The sequence below is a fragment of the Myxine glutinosa genome, chromosome 8 (assembly GCF_964187855.1).
Source record: "Myxine glutinosa chromosome 8, kmMyxGlut1.1, whole genome shotgun sequence".
Taxonomy (NCBI): Eukaryota; Metazoa; Chordata; class Myxini; order Myxiniformes; family Myxinidae; genus Myxine; species Myxine glutinosa.
The window spans coordinates 89,167,205-89,189,323 of NC_136268.1; the positions used below are offsets into that span (position 1 = coordinate 89,167,205).

Sequence of the window (22,119 nt, forward strand, 5' to 3'; positions counted from 1 at the left end):
CACACACACACACACATCCAGGCAGTCAGTCAATCCATCAATGCAACATCACTAACCAAATTGTATTTGCTAGATGATTTAATGTATCATCACACTTTCCATTATTGTACACCGCTCCTTTCCCATGCCATCTTCAGGCTCTGCATGATGTCATCACCGGGCACCGAAGGGGGCCTGTGGCCTGGCAATGACGCATGCTGAAAGGGAGTACTCAGTTTTCACCCTGGTTTCTTTCTTGTTTGTTACTTGCCGGAAAAAATTCCGGCAAGTATGTTGATCTGTTCGTTTGTTACTTGCCGGAAAAATTTTCCGGCAAGTATGTTGATCTGTTCGTTTGTTTGTCTGTTTGTCTGTTTGTCTGTTTGTCTGTCTGTTTGTCTGTTTGCAGCACTGCGTCTACACCGTTGCACGGAGAATCGCCAAACTTTGCACACATAATGGTCTTGCCCTCTAATATACTGTGCCTCAATGATGACGTCATCGGTGACGTGGTTCGGCCGCCATCTTGGAAAAACCGAATAAATTTGCACCTCTATATCTCCGAAAGTACTGAACAGAAAAAATTGAGACATGGCTCATTGTAAAGAACTCTCCATGGGGAATAAAATATGTTAATGATGACGTCATATGTCACGTGGTCGGCCGCCATCTTGGAAAAACGGCAAAAATTTGCACCTCCATATCTCCGAAAGTGCTGAATAGAAAAAATTGAGACATGGCTCATTGTAAAGAACTCTCCATGGGGAACAAAATATGTTAATGATGATGTCATCGGTCACGTGGTTCGGCCGCCATCTTGGAAAAACCGAAAAACTCTACACCTCCACATCTCCAAAAGTCCTGAATAGAAAAAATTGAGGTATGGCTCATTGTGAAGAACTCTCCATGGGGAATAAAATATGTTAATGATGACGTCATCGGTCACGTGGTTCGGCTGCCATATTTGTCCTAAATGGCCGATAAAAAAGTACATTCCGGCAAGTCCTCGGTCTCTGACCGATTTTTCATCTGTTTGTCTGTTTGTCTGTTTGCAGCACTACGTCTACACCGTTGCATGTAGAATCGCCAAACTTGGCACACATATTGGTCTTGCCCTCTAATATACTGTGCCCAAATGATGACGTCATCAGTCACGTGGTTCGGCCGCCATCTTGGAAAAACCGAAAAATTTTGCACCTCGATATCTCAAAGTGCTGAACAGAAAAAATTGAGCCATGGCTCATTGTAAAGAACTCTCCATTGGGAATAAAACATGTTAATGATGACGTCATAGGTCACGTGGTTCGGCCGCCATCTTGGAAAAACGGCAAAACTTTGCACCACTATTACTCCAAAAGTGCTGAACAGAAAAAATTGAGACATGGCTCATTGTAAAGAACTCTCCATGGGGAATAAAATATGTTAATGATGACGTCATATGTCACGTGGTTCGGCCGCCATCTTGGAAAAACCGGAAAACGTTACACCTCCATATCTCCGAAAGTCCTGAATAGAAAAACTTGGGACATGGATCATTGTAAAGAACTCTCCATGGGGAATAAAATATGTTAATGATGACGTCATCAGTCACGTGGTCAGCCGCCATCTTGGAAAAACGGCAAAACTTTGCACCACCATATCTCCAAAAGTGCTGAACAGAAAAAATTGAGACATGGCTCATTGTAAAGAACTCTCCATGGGGAATAAAATATGTTAATGATGACGTCATATGTCACGTGGTCGGCCGCCATCTTGGAAAAACCGCAAAACTTTGCACCACTATATCTCCAAAAGTGCTGAACAGAAAAAATTGAGACATGGATCATTGTAAAGAACTCTCCATGGGGAATAAAATATGTTAATGATGACGTCATCAGTCACGTGGTCAGCCGCCATCTTGGAAAAACGGCAAAACTTTGCACCACCATTTCTCCAAAAGTGCTGAACAGAAAAAATTGAGACATGGCTCATTGTAAAGAACTCTCCATGCGGAATACAACATGTTAATGATGATGTCATCGGTCATGTGGTCCGGCCGCCATCTTGGAAAAACCGAAAAACTTTGCACCTCCAGTGCTGAATAGAAAAAATGAGACATGGCTCATTGGAAAGAACTCTCCATGGGGAATAAAACATGTTTATGATGTCGTCATCGGTCACGTGGTTCGGCCGCCATATTTGTCCTAAATGGCCGACAAAAAAGTAAATTCCGGCAAGTCCTCGGTCTCTGACCGATTTTTCATCTGTCTGTCTGTCTGTTTGTCTGTCTGTCTGTCTGCCTGTTTGCAGCACTGCGTCTACACCGTTGCACGTAGAATCGCCAAACTTTGCACACATATTGGTCTTGCCCTGGAATAGACTGTGCCCAATTGATGACGTCATCGGTGACGTGGTTCGGCCGCCATCTTGGAAAAACCGAAAAACTTTGCACCTCTATATCTCCGAAAGTACTGAACAGAAAAAATTGAGACATGGCTCATTGTAAAGAACTCTCCATGGGGAATAAAATATGTAAATGATGACGTCATCAGTCACGTGGTTCGGTCGCCATCTTGGAAAAACGGCAAAACGTTGCGCCACTATATCTCCAAAAGTGCTGAACAGAAAAAATTGAGACATGGCTCATTGTAAAGAACTCTCCATGTGGAATAAAATATGTTAATGATGACGTCATCAGTCACGTGGTCGGCCGCCATCTTGGAAAAACGGCAAAACTTTGCACCACGAAATCTCCAAAAGTGCTGAACAGAAAAAATTGAGACATGGCTCATTGTAAAGAACTCTCCATGGGGAATAAAATATGTTAATGATGATGTCATATGTCACGTGGTCGGCCGCCATCTTGGAAAAACGGCAAAACTTTGCACCACTATATCTCCAAAAGTGCTGAACAGAAAAAATTGAGACATGGCTCATTGTAAAGAACTCTCCATGGGGAATAAAATTTGTTAATGATGACGTCATATGTCACGTGGTTCGGCCGCCATCTTGGAAAAACCGAAAAACTTAGCACCTCTATGTGTCCAAAAGTGCTGAATAGAAAAAATTGAGACATGCCTCATTGTAAAGAACTCTCCATGGGGAATAAAATATGTTAATGATGACGTCATCGGTCACGTGGTTCGGCCGCCATATTTGTCCTCAATGGCCAATAAAAAAGTACATTCCGGCAAGTCCTCGGTCTCTGACCGATTTTTCATTACTTGCCGGAAAAATTTTCCGGCAAGTATGTTGAGCTGTTCGTTTGTCTGTCTGTTTGTCTGTCTGTCTGTCTGTTTGCAGCACTGCGTCTACACCGTTGCACGTAGAATCGCCAAACTTTGCACACATATTGGTCTTGCCCTGGAATAGACTGTGCCCAATTGATGACGTCATCGGTGACGTGGTTCGGCCGCCATCTTGGAAAAACCGAAAAACTTTGCACTTCTATATCTCCGAAAGTACTGAACAGAAAAAATTGAGACATGGCTCATTGTAAAGAACTCTCCATGGGGAATAAAATATGTTAATGATGACATCATCAGTCACGTGGTCGGCCGCCATCTTGGAAAAACGGCAAAACTTTGCACCACAAAATCTCCAAAAGTGCTGAACAGAAAAAATTGAGACATGGCTCATTGTAAAGAACTCCATGGGGAATAAAATATGTTAATGATGCCATCATCGGTCACGTGTTTCGGCCGCCATATTTGTCCTAAATGGCCGATAAAAAAGTACATTCCGGCAAGTCCTCGGTCTCTGACCGATTTTTCATTACTTGCCGGAAAAGATTCCGGCAAGTATGTTGATCTGTTCGTTTGTTTGTCTGTCTGTCTGTTTGTCTGTCTGTTTGTCTGTTTTCAGCACTGCGTCTACACCGTTGCACGTAGAATCGCCAAACTTGGCACACATATTGGTCTTGCCCTCTAATATACTGTGCCCAAATGATGACGTCATCGGTCACGTGGTTCGGCCGCCATCTTGGAAAAACCGAAAAAAATTGCACCTCCATATCTCCAAAAGTACTGAACAGAAAAAATTTAGACATGGCTCATTGTAAAGAACTCTCCATGGGGAATGAAATATGTTAATGATGACGTCATAGGTCGCGTGATTCGGCCGCCATCTTGGAAAAACGGCAAAAAAATTGCACCGCTATATCTCCAAAAGTACTGAACAGAAAAAATTGAGACATGGCTCATTGTAAAGAACTCTCCATGGGGAATAAAATATCTTAATGATGACGTCATCAGTCACGTGGTCGGCCGCCATCTTGGAAAAACGGCAAAACTTTGCACCACTATATCTCCAAAAGTGCTGAACAGAAAAAATTGAGACATGGCTCATTGTAAAGAACACTCCATGGAGAATAAAATATGTTAATGATGACGTCATCGGTCACGTGGTTCGGCCGCCATCTTGGAAAAACCGAAAAAATTTGCACCTCCACATCTCCGAAAGTGCTGAATAGAAAAAATTGAGACATGGCTCATTGTAAAGAACTCTCCATGGGGAATCAAATATGTTAATGATGACGTCATCAGTCACGTGGTTCGGCCGCCATCTTGGAAAAACTTTGCACCTCTATATCTCCGAAAGTGCTGAACAGAAAAAATTGAGACATGGCTCATTGTAAAGAACTCTCCATGAGGAATAAAATATGTTAATGATGACGTCATCAGTCACGTGGTTCGGCCGCCATCTTGGAAAAACAGAAAAATTTGCACCTCCATATCTCCGAAAGTACTGAATAGAAATAATTGAGACATGGCTCATTGTAAAGAACTCTCCATGGGGAATCAAATATGTTAATGATGACGTCATCAGTCACGTGGTTCGGCCGCCATCTTGGAAAAACCGAAAAACTTTGCAATGCCACATCTCCAAAAGTCCTGAATAGAAAAAATTGAGACATGGCTCATTGTAAACAACTCTCCACGGGGAATAAAATATGTTAATGATGACATCATCGGTCACGTGGTTCGGCCGCCATATTTGTCCTAAATGGCCGATAAAAAAGTAAATTCCGGCAAGTCCTCGGTCTCTGACCGATTTTTCATCTGTTTGTCTGTCTGTTTGTCTGTTTGTCTGTTTGCAGCACTACGTCTACACCGTTGCACGTAGAATCACCAAACTTTGCACACGTATTTGTCTTGCCCTCTAATATACTGTGCCCAAATGATGACGTCATCGGTCACGTGGTTCGGCCGCCATCTTGGAAAAAACCGAAAAATTTTGCACCTCGATATCTCAAAGTGCTGAACAGAAAAAATTGAGACATGGCTCATTGTAAAGAACTCTCCATGGGGAATAAAATATGTTAATGATGACGTCATCGGTCACGTGGTTCGGCCGCCATCTTGGAAAAAATCGAAAATTTTTGCACCTCCATATCTCCGAAAGTCCTGAACAGAAAAAATTGATACATGGCTCATTGTAAAGAACTCTCCATGAGGAATAAAATATGTTAATGATGACGTCATCAGTCACGTGGTTCGGCCGCCATCTTGGAAAAATCGGAAATTTTTGCACCTCCATATCTCCGAAAGTCCTGAACAGAAAAAATTGAGACATGGCTCATTGTAAAGAACTCTCCATGGGGAATAAAATATGTTAATGATGATGTCATATGTCACGTGGTCGGCCGCCATCTTGGAAAAACGGCAAAACTTTGCACCACTATATCTCCAAAAGTGCTGAACAGAAAAAATTGAGACATGGCTCATTGTAAAGAACTCTCCATGGGGAATAAAATATGTTAATGATGACGTCATCAGTCACGTGGTCGGCCGCCATCTTGGAAAAACGGCAAAACTTTGCACCACGAAATCTCCAAAAGTGCTGAACAGAAAAAATTGAGACATGGCTCATTGTAAAGAACTCTCCATGGGGAATAAAATATGTTAATGATGATGTCATATGTCACGTGGTCGGCCGCCATCTTGGAAAAACGGCAAAAATTTGCACCACTATATCTCCAAAAGTGCTGAACAGAAAAAATTGAGACATGGCTCATTGTAAAGAACTCTCCATGGGGAATAAAATATGTTAATGATGATGTCATATGTCACGTGGTCGGCCGCCATCTTGGAAAAACGGCAAAACTTTGCACCGCTATATCTCCAAAAGTGCTGAACAGAAAAAATTTAGCTCATTGTAAAGAACTCTCCATGGGGAATAAAATGTTAGTGATGACGTCATCGGTCACGTGGTTCGGCCGCCATCTTGGAAAAACTCAAAAACTTTGCACCTCCATATCTCCGAAAGTGCTGAATAGAAAAAATTGAGACATGGCTCATTGTAAAGAACTCTCCATGGGGAATAAGATATGTTAATGATGACGTCATCGGTCACGTGGTTCGACCGCCATATTTGTGCGAAATGGCCGATAAAAAAGTAAATTCCGGCAAGTCTTCGGTCTCTGACCGATTTTTCATCTGTTTGTCTGTCTGTTTGCAGCACTGCGTCTACACCGTTGCACGGAGAATCGCCAAACTTTGCACACATATTGGTCTTGCCCTGGAATAGACTGTGCCCAATTGATGACGTCATCGGTGACGTGGTTCGGCCGCCATCTTGGAAAAACCGAAAAACTTGGCACCTCTATATCTCCGAAAGTACTGTACAGAAAAAATTGAGACATGGCTCATTGTAAAGAACTCTCCATGGGGAATAAAATATGTTACTGATGACGTCATATGTCACGTGGTCGGCCGCCATCTTGGAAAAACGGCAAAAATTTGCACCACTATAGCTCCAAAAGTGCAGAACAGAAAAAATTGAGACATGGCTCATTGGAAAGAACTCTCCAGGGGGAATAAAATATGTTAATGATGACGTCATCGGTCACGTGGTTCTGCCGCCATCTTGGAAAATCCGAAAAACTTTGCACTTCCATATCTCCGAAGGTGCTGAATAGAAAAAATTGAGACATGGCTCATTGGAAAGAACTCTCCGTGGGGAATAAAATATGTTAATGATGACGTCATCGGTCACGTGGTTCGGCCGCCATCTTGGAAAATCCGAAAACCGTTGCACCTCCATCTCCAAAAGTGCTGAACAGAAAAAATTGAGACATGGCTCATTGTAAAGAACTCTCCGTGGGGAATAAAATATGTTAATGATGACGTCATATGTCACGTGGTCGGCCGCCATCTTGGAAAAACGGCAAAAATTTGCACCACTATATCTCCAAAAGTGCTGAACAGAAAGAATTGAGACATGGCCCATTGGAAAGAACTCTCCATGGGGAATAAAATATGTTAATAATGACGTCATCTATCACGTGGTTCAGCCGCCATATTTGTTCTAAATGGCCGATAAAAAAGTACATTCCGGCAAGTCCTCGGTCTCTGACCGATTTTTCATTTGTTACTTGCCGGAAAAATTTTTCGGCAAGTATGTTGATCTGTTCGTTTGTCTGTCTGTCTGTTTGTCTGTTTGTCTGTCTGTCTGTTTGCAGCACTGCGTCTTCACCGTTGCACGGAGAATCGCCAAACTTTGCACACATATTCGTCTTGCCCTGGAATAGACTGTGCCCAATTTATGACGTCATCGGTCACGTGGTTCGGCCGCCATCTTGGAAAAACCGAAAAACTTTGCACCTCCATATCTCCGAAAGTACTGAATAGAAAAAATTGAGACATGGCTCATTGTAAAGAACTCTCCATGCTGAATAAAATATGTTAATGATGACGTCATCAGTCACGTGGTTCGGCCGCCATCTTGGAAAAACCGAAAAAATTTGCACCGCTATATCTCCGAAAGTACTGAACAGAAAAAATTGAGACATGGCTCATTGTAAAGAACTCTCCATGGGGAATAAAATATATGAATGATGACGTCATCAGTCACGTGGTCGGCCGCCATCTTGGAAAAACGGCAAAACTTTGCACCTCCATATCTCTGAAAGTACTGAATATAAAAAATTGAGACATGGCTCATTGTAAAGAACTCTCCATGGGGAATAAAATATGTGAATGATGACGTCATCAGTCACGTGGTCGGCCGCCATCTTGGAAAAACGGCAAAACTTTGCACCACGATATCTCCAAAAGTGCTGAACAGAAAAAATTGAGACATGGCTCATTGTAAAGAACTCTCCATGGGGAATAAAATATGTTAATGATGACGTCATAGGTCACGTGGTTCGGCCGCCATCTTGGAAAAACGGCAAAACTTTGCACCTCCATATCAATGAAAGTACTGAATAGAAAAAATTGAGACATGGCTCATTGTAAAGAACTCTCCATGGGGAATAAAATATGTTAATGATGATGCCATCGGTCACGTGGTTCGGCCGCCATCTTGGTAAAACGGGAAAACTTTGCACCACTATATCTCCAAAAGTGCAGAATGGAAAAAATTGAGACATGGCTCATTGTAAAGAACTCTCCATGGGGAATAAAATATGTTAATGATGCTGTCATCTATCACGTGGTTCGGCCGCCATATTTGTTCTAAATGGCCGATAAAAAAGTACATTCCGGCAAGTCCTCGGTCTCTGACCGATTTTTCATCTGTCTGTCTGTCTGTCTGTTTGTCTGTCTGTCTGTTTGCAGCACTGCGTCTACACCGTTGCACGTAGAATCGCCAAACTTTGCACACATATTGGTCTTGCCCTGGAATAGACTGTGCCCAATTGATGACGTCATCGGTCACGTGGTTCGGCCGCCATCTTGGAAAAACCGAAAAACCTTGCACCTCCATATCTCCGAAAGTACTGAACAGGAAAAATTGAGACATGGCTCATTGTAAAGAACTCTCCATGGGGAATACAATATGTTAATGATGACGTCATCAGTCACGTAGTTCGGCCGCCATCTTGGAAAAACCGAAAAAATTTGCACCGCTACATCTCCGAAAGAACTGAAAGGAAAAAATTGAGACATGGCTCATTGTAAAGAACTCTATGGGGAATAAAATATGTTAATGATGACGTCATCAGTCACGTGGTCGGCCGCCATCTTGGAAAAACGGCAAAACTTTGCACCACTATATCTCCAAAAGTGCTGAACAGAAAAAATTGAGACATGGCTCATTGTAAAGAACTCTCCATGGGGAATAAAATATGTTAATGATGATGTCATATGTCACGTGGTCGGCCGCCATCTTGGAAAAACGGCAAAACTTTGCACCACTATATCTCCAAAAGTGCTGAACAGACAAAATTGAGACATGGCTCATTGGAAAGAACTCTCCATGGGGAATAAAATATGTTAATGATGTCATATGTCACGTGGTCGGCCGCCATCTTGGAAAAACGGCAAAACTTTGCACCACTATATCTCCAAAAGTGCTGAACAGAAAAAATTGAGACATGGCTCATTGTGAAGAACTCTCCATGTGGAATAAAATATGTAAATGATGACGTCATCAGTCAAGTGGTTGGCCGCCATCTTGGAAAAACGGAAAAAATTTTCACCTCCATATCTCCGAAAGTGCTGAATAGAAAAAATTGAGACATGGCTCATTGGAAAGAACTCTCCAGGGGGAATAAAATATGTTAATGATGACGTCATCAGTCACGTCGTTCTGCTGCCATCTTGGAAAATTCGAAAAACTTTGCACCTCCATATCTCCGAAGGTGCTGAATAGAAAAAATTGAGACATGGCTCATTGGAAAGAACTCTCCAGGGGGAATAAAATATGTTAATGATGACGTCATCAGTCACGTGGTTCGGCCGCCATCTTGGAAAATCCGAAAAACGTTGCACCTCTATCTCCAAAAGTTCTGAACAGAAAAAATTGAGACATGGCTCATTGTAAAGAACTCTCCATGGGGAGTAAAATATGTTAATGATGACGTCATATGTCACGTGGTCGGCCGCCATCTTGGAAAAACGGCAAAATTTTGCACCACTATATCTCCAAATGTGCTGAACAGAAAAAATTGAGACATGGCTCATTGTAAAGAACTCTCCATGGGGAATAAAATATGTTAATAATGACGTCATAGGTCACGTGGTTCGGCCGCCATCTTGGAAAAACCGTAAAACCTAGCACCTCCATATCTCTGAAAGTGCTGAATAGAAAAAATTGAGACATGACTCATTGTAAAGAACTCTCCATGTGGAATAAAATATGTTAATAATGACGTCATAGGTCACGTGGTTCGGCCGCCATCTTGGAAAAACCGTAAAACCTAGCACCTCCATATCTGTGAAAGTGCTGAATAGAAAAAATTGAGACATGACTCATTGTAAAGAACTCTCCATGGGGAATAAAATATGTTAATAATGACGTCATCGGTCACGTGGTTTAGCCGCCATCTTGGAAAAACCTAGCACCTCCAGATCTCCAAAAGTGCTGAATAGAAAAAATTGAGACATGGCTCATTGTAAAGAACTCTCCATGGGGAATCAAATATGGTAATGATGACGTCATCAGTCACGTGGTTCGGCCGCCATCTTGGAAAAACCGAAAAATTTTGCACCACTATAGCTCCAAAATTGCTCAACAGAAAAAATTGAGACATGGCTCATTGTAAAGAACTCTCCATGGGGAATCAAATATGGTAATAATGACGTCATCGGTCACGTGGTTTAGCCGCCATCTTGGAAAAACCTAGCACCTCCAGATCTCCAAAAGTGCTGAATAGAAAAAATTGAGACATGGCTCATTGTAAAGAACTCTCCATGGGGAATAAAATATGTTAATGATGACGTCATCGTTCACGTGTTTCGGCCGCCATATTTGTCCTAAATGGCCGATAAAAAGTAAATTCCGGCAAGTCCTCGGTCTCTGACCGATTTTTCATTTGTTTGTTTGTTTGTTTGTCCGGGCGATATCTCAGTCATCCTTTGAGCTAGGAAGCTGAAATTTCGGCACAATAGTGAGCAAGTGCTTTGGCAAAAACAGTATTTGTTTTTTGATTAATCAATTACTTGATTCGTTACTTAATTATAGATTAATCAAGTACTTTTTATTTCCCTTCTCTGCAGGGCATTATCTCAGGCACCTTTTGAGCTAGGAAGATGATGTTTGGACATGACAATGACCAAGAGATTTGGCTGTAAAGGCTATTTTTGATTTATTGATTAATCAATTAATCAATTAATTATTCAATGAATGACTTAATTACTTTTTTTTTAAAATTAGTTACAGATTCAGATGAAACGGTGGTGGTTTAGCCATTCTATTAGCCAATTGATTAATTATTTAATTCTTATTATTTATTTATTTTCATTCTCATCTGGGCAATATCTCAGGCACCTTTTGAGCTAGGAAGCTGATATTTGGATATGATAGTGACCAAGTGATGTGGCTATAAAGGATATTTTTGATTTATTAATCAATCAATTGATCGATGAATTATTTATTGATTAATCAATTAATTATTTAATTTTTTCAATTAATGACTTATTTAATTAATTTTCAAAAGGTTTCTGCTTCAGATGAAGCACTGGTGGTGTTGATATGCTATTAGCCAATTCATTAAGAAAATATTTTGACAATTATTTATTGATTTTAATTATGCAACTAATCAATTATTGTGCACCTCTCCCTCCAAATACAGTCTCTATGAGCTGCACGGCGGTATTACCGGGCGCCTAAGGCGCCCCGGCAATGCCGCGCTGGAAGATATTTAATTATTTGGCATGGGGGCGGTGTACTTTGAATGTATCTGTATTTTTTTTTTTTTTTTTTTTTTTTTTTTTTTGTATACAATATCGAGGCTCGTGAAAGAGCGAACATTAATCACACAGAAAGACAAACCGACACATAAAACATATAACATAGGGAGCGGTAGACAAGATGGGGAGAGAGGGGGAAGGACACAAACACAACATTTGAGAGCAGGGACCGAGAGACATGGAGACATCGAGAGATCTGAGAGAGGGCGAGGGCTTTGGGGGGGGGGGGGGGCGTGGGAAGGGGGCAGTGGGAGAGGTATAAAACATATGGACACTGCCAGGACTTCCAGGAAAGAAGTTGGAATTTCAAACAAGGTGGATCTGGGGTGAATTAGCGGGGGTAGAAAAGATCAAGGTTTTGGATGGGGGAAGATAAGAGATGGTGGTGAACAGCTGTTTTAAAGACCTGGAGGGAGGAGTGGGATTGAAGGGAGTGAGGGAGTTTGTTCCAGAGGCGGGAGAAAAGAGGAATGAAAGAGTGAAGGTGAGCGGAGAGCCGAGATTTCGGCAGTTTAACCATCAGAGGGTTGCTGGCAGATCTTGTGCGACCTGTAGGAATATTTGGGGGACAGAGCACAGAGAGAGCTGGGGGTGCAAGGCCGGAGAGGAGTCGGTAGAAGACAGAAAGACCACCTACCTGCCTGCGGTGAGTGAGTGAAAGGCCCTCAGAGATAGCTTCATCGCGGGAGATTCCAATAATTCTGAAAGCTTTGGTTTCAACAGCGTGAAGCCGAGCTAGGTGTGAGGCAGGAGCACCGGCCCATAGGGGAGAACAGTATTCCATTGAGCTGCGGATGAAAGCCTTGTATGTGGTGAGGAGCTCAGGTGTGCCGAGGAAGGACTTCGCACGACGGAGGATGCCCAGTCGGCGACTGGCTTTGGAGGCCAGCTTGGAAATGTGGTTTTCCCAAGAAAGATCATGGCAGATAGTGAGACCCAAAATCTTGAGCGACAGAACTTCTTGGAGAGGATTGTTGAGAAAGTAGATGGGAGGGTTGTCCAGTCGATCTTTTCGGAGAGACATAGTAAGAGTGTGAGATTTGTCAGGATTGAAAGACATGTTCCACTTGTTTGACCAGTCTGTGATTTTGTCCAGGTCTTCAGAGAGTGAGGAGGCAGCAGACTGCCGATCTGAGGGAAGAGGAATGGAGCGGCAGAGAGTGGAGTCATCAGCAAAGAGATAGAGAGGATTTTCGAGAGAGTCAGAGAGATCATTGATGAAGACCAGAAAAAGCACGGGGCCCAGAACACTGCCTTGGGGAACTCCAGCCTGAACAGGAAGAGGAGATGAGAGAAACCCATTCAGGGCCACACGTTGACGACGACTAGAGAGGAAGTCCGCCAGCCATGCGTGGAGATTTCCATGGATACCAAAGGAGGAGAGTTTGGTGAGCAGAGCGGGGTGCCAGACCGTGTCGAAGGCACGTGATATGTCGAGGGAGACAGCTCTAATTTCCTGTTTGGCATTGAGGACCTCCATCCATTGTTGAGACAGCAGAAGCAGCATGTCCAGAGTAGAGTGACCTGGTCTGAAACCAAATTGATGATCAGAGATCAAGCCATTGGAGAAGAGGAAAGATTTCATATCAGAAGCAATGATGGATTCCATGACTTTGCTGATAATTGGGAGAAGGCTGATTGGTCTGTAGTTGCTAGGATCTGTTTTTGCACCTTTTTTGTGCAAAGCGGTGATGTTGGCTGATTTCCAAGCAGATGGCAGTTGACCTTGAGCAAAAGAGAGGGTGAAGAGAACAGAGAGAGGGTGAGATAGAGCAGCAGAGCAGGATTTTAGGACCCGTGGGCTGATGCCGTCGGGTCCAGTTGCAGAATCAGAGTCGAGGGTTGACAGAAACTTTTCCACCTTGTCAGGAGGAAAGGACACGGAGTCCAGGAGCAGCAGGGTACGACTGGGTATGGTGGGTACAGAGAGGGATGGGTTTGGGACACAAGATTTAGAGGCAAACACAGAGTTGAGGCATTCAGCTTTTTCACGTGCGGAGTCAGCTGTGTAGCCGTTTGAGGTAAGGGAGGGGATGGAGGGGGAACAAACACCAGAAACGGATTTGACCAGACGCCACCAGGATTTGGAAGAGGGAGACAGATAAGAGAGTTCGGTCTTGAGAACGGAGAGATATTGTTTCCTGGCTCTCCTGAGGGTGGACACACACTTGTTTCGGGCTTTGTGAAAGGAAATGAGATTTCCTTCCGTTGGATTTGCTTTCCAGGAGACGAAGGCAAGTTGTTTCTGGGCAACAGCCTCACCACAAGATTCCGTGTACCATGGACGGGAGGAAGGGTATGACAACTGAAGACGAGATGGGATAAATCTGTGCATGAGAGAGAGCAATTTACTTTGGAAGAATTCCCAGGATGAGTTGATGTCAGAGGTGGTAGAGATGGGAGACCAGTCCAGATGATTGATGGCTGCTTGAAGACCGTGCCAGTTGGCCTGAGTGAAATGCCAGACTCGTCGACTTGTATGAAAATACATTAGATCATGCACATCCTACCTTAAATATAACATGTCCACCAACCAGCATGACCACCCCACTTACCTCTAGATCAAACTGTTCTTAAAATATTCAAACAGTCACTGATAACAGTATTTTTTTTAACATGCTAACTTGTTCCCCAGCAACCACTGAAATTGGTTGAAGAAAAAAAAAAAAAAACATATTTGCATGTAGTATTGATAATTTTGATAATGTAGTTATATAGTATATATATATATATATATATATATATGACACAGTATTGAGGATTTTCCACCAAAAGAAAATGACAAATCAGCGGGAGCAGCCTCACCAAAAGAAATGTCAAACATCACACACATCTCGTTTTTTAATTTCTGTTCCTCACAATTCTAACACTACACAACTACACAACCACACACACACACACACACACACACACACACACACACACACACACACACACACACACACACACACACACACACACACACACACACACATACACACACACACACACACACACACACACACACACACACACACACACACACACACACACACACAAAGTTGGATACTTTTAGACCTGGGAGGGCTGTGTTCCACCTCCTGAAACCCGCATATGCAGATAACAACCAACTACACACACAATAAACCTCAGCTTGACACAACCTGCCAGAAGAGCAGGTTCAATTAATGATATGGGACCATCTTGAGATTATTACTTTCAGATGAAGCAAGTTCAAGAAAAGTTGGGTAGACGTAGAAGGGGATTTGATTAAAGAGGATTAAAACTAGAAAAATGAAGAGGGATGAGGTTAAAATGGAGAAAAACATGCTCGGGAGGGTCATCGGTAGATGGAGAAAAGCATTTGATGGTTGGGAAGAAATATGAGTCAGGGGGAGAGATGGAAAAAGCATTTATTCATAGGCATATGGTAAGATGTGAGAGGGAGTCTAAACATCTGCCATTTTTTATCGAAGTCATCTCCAGGTAACCTTGAAAGCATTTATCCGACCACCAACCAATTTGGCTTCTCTATCACACCAAGCAAATGTGGGAAGGAGAAGCAGAGAGGATAGTGGAAAAAGAAATAAGCAGGTTTAGGTATGAAGGTGAAGGAAGGAAAATGTTATTTTTAATTTCATTTTTATGGTATTTTTATGGTTAAATCATATTTTTATTCCTGTATTGTGATTGTGGCCCCATGATGAGATGTATCGCAAATACTTCATTGCACAACATAAAATGGACAAGCTAAACATGATAAGAAAGGCTTTGTTTCAAAGAGCAAATGTTTACACTGTTACATCCTTTGTTCAACCGTCTATCCTTTTGTGTCACCCAATCTTACCAGTACATTGGGATGTACAAAACATCACCAGGACCCACCACTGTTTCATATCCAGAAACCTTTCTGAATTCAGGAAAATTGTCATAGTCTGGATCATCAAAGTCAACCTGAAAAAGCAATGCAGAAAAGCAGTCATGTGATTATGCAACTTCAGTGGCATCATCGAGTTCACAAGCTTGGTCAAAATTGTGGCAGCCAATTTTTACGAATCATGTTTTTTTATTGCAATGGTGTCTTCCCATAAAGGTGAGCCGACAGTTTTCTTTGTCATTAAAAGAGAAGCGCACTCGTGATGCCAAACTAATGGAAATGTAGAAAACAAGGTTGGCTTCCCTGATTGGCAGCTCACCGTTTAAAAAAATATCGTCCCCCCGCTTCCGCCTTATTGTCTGTACAAACATGTCTTGCTTCGCTTCCACAAAAGCGAAGCGAGACAGCTTGGCTTATATTAAAGCCACCTGCTGTAAATGTTCGTTTATCGGAGAAAATGTCGGTTCATTGCTGTCCGATATAGTACTGTACGTCCTCGTATATTTGCTTTAGTTGCTTGTTTACGTTAGACAGTAGGCCTCGCATGCTTGACAAGCTCCCACCTTTGCTTTCCATCCCTATTTCTGTTCTCTCACCTCCTCCCTCCCGACAAACTGTGCATTGTCCCCACGCTTATTGAAAAAACAGGGATTATTGTAATTATCCCCACACTTAAAAAAAAACAAAAAAAAAACGGGGTATATTGTAATCAGCTCCGTCCGTCTCTCCATTCGTCCGCGACTAAACGGTTAGGCAGAAATTCACCAAAACTTGGTAGTTATTGATCACCACATAGCAAGAAGGTGTGAGAGCAGTATCATTTTGGCCCCACAACCTGGGGTGGGGTCAAAAGGTCAAATACCAAAAATGCAATTACGGGCACATTTTAAAACATTTTATAATTAAACTTTGTGCTGTATATGCAATCAACATTGGGGACAATCACTTCTTCCTTGTTCTAAAACTATAAATCTTCTGCAGTATTGAAAAATAACAGGTCTGTTTTCTTATGGGCTTTTAATAGTCTGCTTTTCTATCCTGGTCATGGTATTTCTGAGAATATTGTTGTGGATATGAGAATGTTTTTTTTTTATTGTTGTGTAATGAATTGTTGTAAAATGTCACCCTCCTTCCTGCAATTGTTGTTGTATAAAGGTCAAAGGGCGTTCCCGTAGTTAATTCCATAAAGCATACACGAAGGACACCATATATCCCTGTTCAGTAGTTATATCCTTATTATGTGTATTAGTGTAAGGCTGTGTCTTCCATTAATTGAAATACTCCATTGCACCAAGTGAAATAAGAGTAGATCCCCTTTCCCTTCACATTCCCCTTCCAACAAATTGCCAACTGTTCCCTCCGCGACTCCATTCGCCACGAGGTCGGCTCGGAGAAGAAGGGGGAGGAGCTGCCGACTCCTGGGCGTGCCCGCCCATCGTCATCAAGGGCGGAGCCAGAGGGCCGTGCCGACCAATCAGGGCCGAGGCGAGCTCACCGATGGGCGTGTCCTGGACACCAGCGGCTTGATCGCCTGAGGCGCTATAAAGAGCGAGCGAAAGCCTTGAAGTTGTTGGACTAAGAGAGAGGAGGAAAGACGTGCGCGAGGAGGGAAGAGAAGCGAGAAGGAAGCCTTGAGACAAGTGCGACAGAAGCGAGAAGGAAGCCTTGAGACAAGTGCGACAGAAGCGCGGGGGAAGCCTTTAACACAAGTGCACGAGAGAAGCGCGGGGGAAGCCTTGAGAGAAGTGCACGACGTCACCCTGCTCACTCCCAGCCTGACGAGGCCCGGCTTGCTGTGCGCCCTGCCAAGCCTTCCAGCTTGTGGTCCGAGCTGAACCTTCCTCCCGGTCCAGCCAATCGTTCCTGCCTCCATTCCCCATTCGTGTGAGTCCGTCTTTGTTTGTTCTGTCCCTGGGTTAATTAAGACTGTAATAGATAAGCTAGCAATTTTCACTGTGTCACCTTTCCTCTTCTGTATTTTATTTTCTTATCCTTCCTTCTTCCTTGGTTTCTTTCAATTGTGTAAATAGTAAATAAATTATATTTGTATTTCTTACCCTTTGTCTTTCTTTCTTCTTTACATCCTTCGTTTTAGTCTTTTCCCCATTGAATATCTGTGGTGCGATTCGGCCAACGTTCAGGAATCGGGTTAGTCGGGGTAACTGTTCGGGCGCGGCGGCCATCCGCTCGGCAAACAACATCCTCACCGCGGTCCCGTAACAATATGATGGAATTTCAACAAAGTAAGTGTAGTCCAGGGTGCTACAAGTGTTTCTTTCCACATCACTTCTGACCTCATTCCACCCGCACTCTCTTCCCACATTCCACCCACAGTCTCACACTCCCCCACCCCTTCCCAAGGCACTCCTGTTCTTCCAGAAACCCATGCCTGGTTTCTCTGTTTATGTCCAAGCTCTATTCTCTCATCTCTGGAACCGACTCCCTGTGTCCGTCCACAGTCCGCATTATCTCGGGCTCTTTCCTCCAGTCTCTTGTAACCTCAGGCTTTCTCACATACCACCCTCCAATTTGTTCTACTTTCACTGACCACACTCCACTCCCCACTATTATATTACTGCCACTTTCTTCTTGGACGGTTATTTGCGCGTGTCCACGCATTTTTATCGACCTTTTCCCTTTGTACCCCAGTCTACAAAGCCATTCTACTGTCATTCAGCTCTTCCACAAGCCGAGATTTCTTTGTTTAAAAATGTAATGTCTTTTTTCCATTTGAGGCTAAAATATTACAATAAAGTTTCATCTGTCCAAACAAAAAGGACTTACAAAAGCTTTTTGGGTCAAAAGATCTATTTTTCCAACAAATAAATAAAGTAAGTCATCTGAAACGGTGTGTAATGGAGAATTAGCAGACTTTGGGCTAGTGTTAGCCTGTCGGCAGACAGTTCGAATGAAAGGCTTTATCAACTGAAAGTTGACAACGGTACATTCACCAATGTGGGAAGTAAAGTAAAGTTGATGTTTCATTTCAGGCCCTTCCTCTGAGCAAGATTTTGGGGCTTTCCTAGGTAGGTCAGTGACCACCCTTTCTCTGATGAAGTGCTAACGCCTGAAATATCAGCTTTATTTCTCATGGCTGACATACCTTACTTTGTCTTTCTCAAAGAAAACCTTTGTTGACATACCTTTGTCATGGTTGGTCGAAGCGATGAAGAGAAGGACAAGTTCTGGTGTGCGATAGAGAAGCTGATGGAAAACGTGAAAGATGAGGAAGTTGTTGTCGTGGGAGGAGACCTAAATGGACATGTGGGAAGGAGTATGGATGGGTTTGAGGGAGTTCATGGGGGTTACGGATATGGTGTGAGAAATGGAGAAGGTGAAAGGATTTTGGAGTTTGCTGATGGAGCTGATTTGTTGATTTGTAATACTCAGTTCCAGAAAGAGGATAATAAGCTTGTTACATACACGTCAGGTGGGTCGACGACAACCGTTGACTACCTGATGGTGCGTAGGCGAGATAGGGGGCACCTCCGGGACACAAAAGTGATCCCGGGGGAGGAGGCTGTTTCACAGCACCATTTGGTTGTCTGCGACATAGGGGTGAAAGGTGCGAGGAGAGCTCGCGGGTGAAGTACCAACCGAGAATGAAGGTGTGGAGGTTGAAAGAGGTGACAGTAAGGGAGGCATTAAAAGAGAGGCTGAGTAGGGTAGAGGATGATGTGGTTGAGCTTGAAAGTGGTTGGATGTCAATGAAAGCTAGTCTGTTGGGAGCCGTTGGTGAGGTATGTGGATGGACAAAAGGACCACCGAGGCACTCGGAAACATGGTGGTGGGATGTTGAAGTTGGAAAGAGGATTGACGAGAAGAGGAAGAAGTTCAAGGAGTGGCAGAAGGCGAAGGGTACGGGAGCAGAAACAGCAGAGCATGAAAGTTATAAGGCAGCCAGGAAGGCTGCAAAGAAAGAGGTAGTAAAGGCGCAGGAGGCATGTAGGAAAATGTTCGGAGAACGCTTGGATTCGGAAGAGGGTCAGAAAGCAGTATTCAGGATTGCAAAGCACATAGCGAAAGAGAGGTGTGATGTGATGGGGGTGAGTTGCTTGAAGGACGAAGTGGGACAAATCGTTGTCGACCCAGATGGAATTAAAGGAAGATGGAAAAGATATATGGAAATGCTGTTGAATACAGAGAATGAGTGGGATGGCAACATAGAGAGTAACCCAGTTTTAGGACCGGCAGAGAGGATAACTGAGAAGGAAGTTGAGGAAGCGATAAAAGCAATGAAGAGTGGAAAAGCGGGAGGGCCGACGGGAGTTGTGGGAGATATGTTGAAGGCAGCAGGAAGTTGGGGTGTGAAGAGAATGACAGAGATCTGTAATCTGGTGGTGAAAGAAGGCCGCATTCCAGTGGTTTGGGAACTGAGTACCCTCGTCCCTCTATACAAGGGGAAAGGTAACCCTCTGGAGTGTGGCTCGTACCGAGCGATAAAGTTATTGGAGCACGGAATGAAGGTATTGGAAAGGGTGTTGGAGAGGAGGATAAGGAAGAAAGTGAAGATTGACGAAAGGCAGTTTGGATTTATGCCAGGAAGAGGAACGACAGATGCGCTTTTCATTGTGAGCCAGTTGCAGGAGAAGTACATGGATAAGAGGAAGAAGTTGTTTTTTGGGTTTGTTGATCTGGAGAAAGCATTCGATAGGGTTCCACGCAAAGTATTGACATGGGCATTGAGGAAGTTAGGAGTGGAGGAATGGTTGATCAGAGTAGTGATGGCAATGTACAAAAGAGCGCGCACAGCTGTAAGGACGAAGGATGGGAACAGTGGTGAGTTTGAGGTGAAGGTGGGAGTGCATCAGGGGTCGGTACTAAGTCCACTACTATTTGTAGCTGTGATGGAGGTGCTGGCTCAGAACGTAAAGGAGGGTTTCCCGTGGGAGTTGTTGTATGCAGATGATCTGGTGTTGATTGCGGAAAGTATGGATGGACTGAAGGAAAAGATGAACAAGTGGAAGGAATGTATGGAGACAAAAGGTCTGAAGGTGAATATCGGAAAGACGAAGGTGATGGCAAGTGGTAAAGCATGTGGTGAGGTGGAAAGAACTGGGAAGTGGCCATGTGCTGTGTGCAGGAAGGGTGTCGGAGTGAACTCCATTCAATGTACAATGTGCGCTGAGTGGGTTCATCAAAAATGTAGTGGTCTGAGAGGGTCATTTACCAGTGCGGCAGCTACATTCAAATGTAAGGTGTGCACAGAGGGAGCTGCAGATGGAGGAAATGTTGAGTTGGATCTTGGAGACGGCGTGAAGCTGGAAGGTGTGAAAACATTTTGCTACCTCGGAGACATGCTGAATGGAGAAGGTGGATCAGACTCGGCAATGGTTGCTCGAGTGAGATGTGCATGGAAGAAGTTTCGGGAACTGAGTGGCGTGCTGATGAGGAGGAGAGTGTCGCTGAAGCTGAAGGGAAAGGTGTATGCTGCATGTGTGAGAAGTGTTATGATTTATGGGAGCGAGACATGGGTAATGGACGTAGAGCAGCAACGAAGGCTGGAAAGGGTGGAAATGTGAATGGTTCGATGGATGTGCGGAGTATCATTGAGAGAGAGGAAGACAAATGATGAATTGCGAAAGATGATGGGAATATTGCCTGTGATTGATGCTGTGAAGAGGAACAGGTTGAGATGGTTTGGTCATGTGTTGAGGAAGGATGAAAGTGACTGGTTGAGAAGAGTGATGGAAGTTAATGTAGAAGGAAGTAGAGGACGGGGAAGACCGAGAAAGACTTGGCTAAAGATGGTGGAAGAAGAAATGCGGGCAAGGGGGTTAACAAGGAGAGATGCAGAAAATAGGGCAAAATGGAGAAGATTGTCATGGGGACCGCAAGGCTAACCCCCGCTCTAGCAGGGAAAATGGCCTTAAAATGCATGCTGTTGTTGTTGTTGCTGACATACCTTACTTTGTCAACTTTTAGTTGATTAAACCTATCGTTCATGTGTACAGTATGTGTTTTGCAGGTTCTCTGTTGAAACTATGATAAGCGAGAACCACTCGAAGAAGGCACTCAACCTTGTAAAAGAGGAATTTTAATTACCCTACAGTTTCCACCCATGGAAGTACTCTTTTGAGAATTCTTTTCAAAACCTGATGGAAAAGAGTGCGGCAATCTCAGACAACCATTGTATTTGGCATCTGATGCAACGGGTAATTTTTCATTGTCATCTTAGCTGGGGTCAGAATCAGTTGGTTATATTTCGTAGTATATCGATGTCAGAATATGTCTGTACTGCTGCTTTAATTGTTTGTTCCGCTGGGAATATCCTTATGTGGCCGCAGTATCTTTATCCTATGAGGATAGAAACCCAATATTATTTCTGACAAATGTGTCCATACTTTAAGTTGGAGAACATTCACAATTGTTGATTTCTGCAATTAAAAAGCATGGAAACTTATGTCATATTGTATACAAAGGTCAGTTTATGTCTGTGCCTTTCTACATTCTACAGCACTGCCCATTTCTACAGGCCACACACCCCCTCTCTGGAGGTTGAGGAGATGGTCATTGTTTCAGCATACATGGCTTTTCGGTTTGGTTGAACTTCATGGAGAGGTTTAGGTATACCTGGCGCTTAGGTTGACTTTTCAGCCTGGCGTACAGCTTTATTTTTATTTTTTTCTCGCTTCACTTCATGATGCCTTTGCAGTTAACTCTACCTAT

At 43.4% G+C, this 22,119-nt stretch overlaps 1 protein-coding gene across 1 annotated transcript in view; it reads right to left on the reverse strand.

The window, feature by feature from the left end:
- The window catches only part of HIF1AN (hypoxia inducible factor 1 subunit alpha inhibitor), a 102,124-nt gene that overhangs the window by 10,831 nt on the left and 69,174 nt on the right, over positions 1-22,119 (reverse strand). Inside the window, 1 exon segment of the mRNA XM_068124809.2 lies at positions 15,421-15,527. Coding sequence (XP_067980910.2) covers positions 15,421-15,527 — 107 coding nt within the window.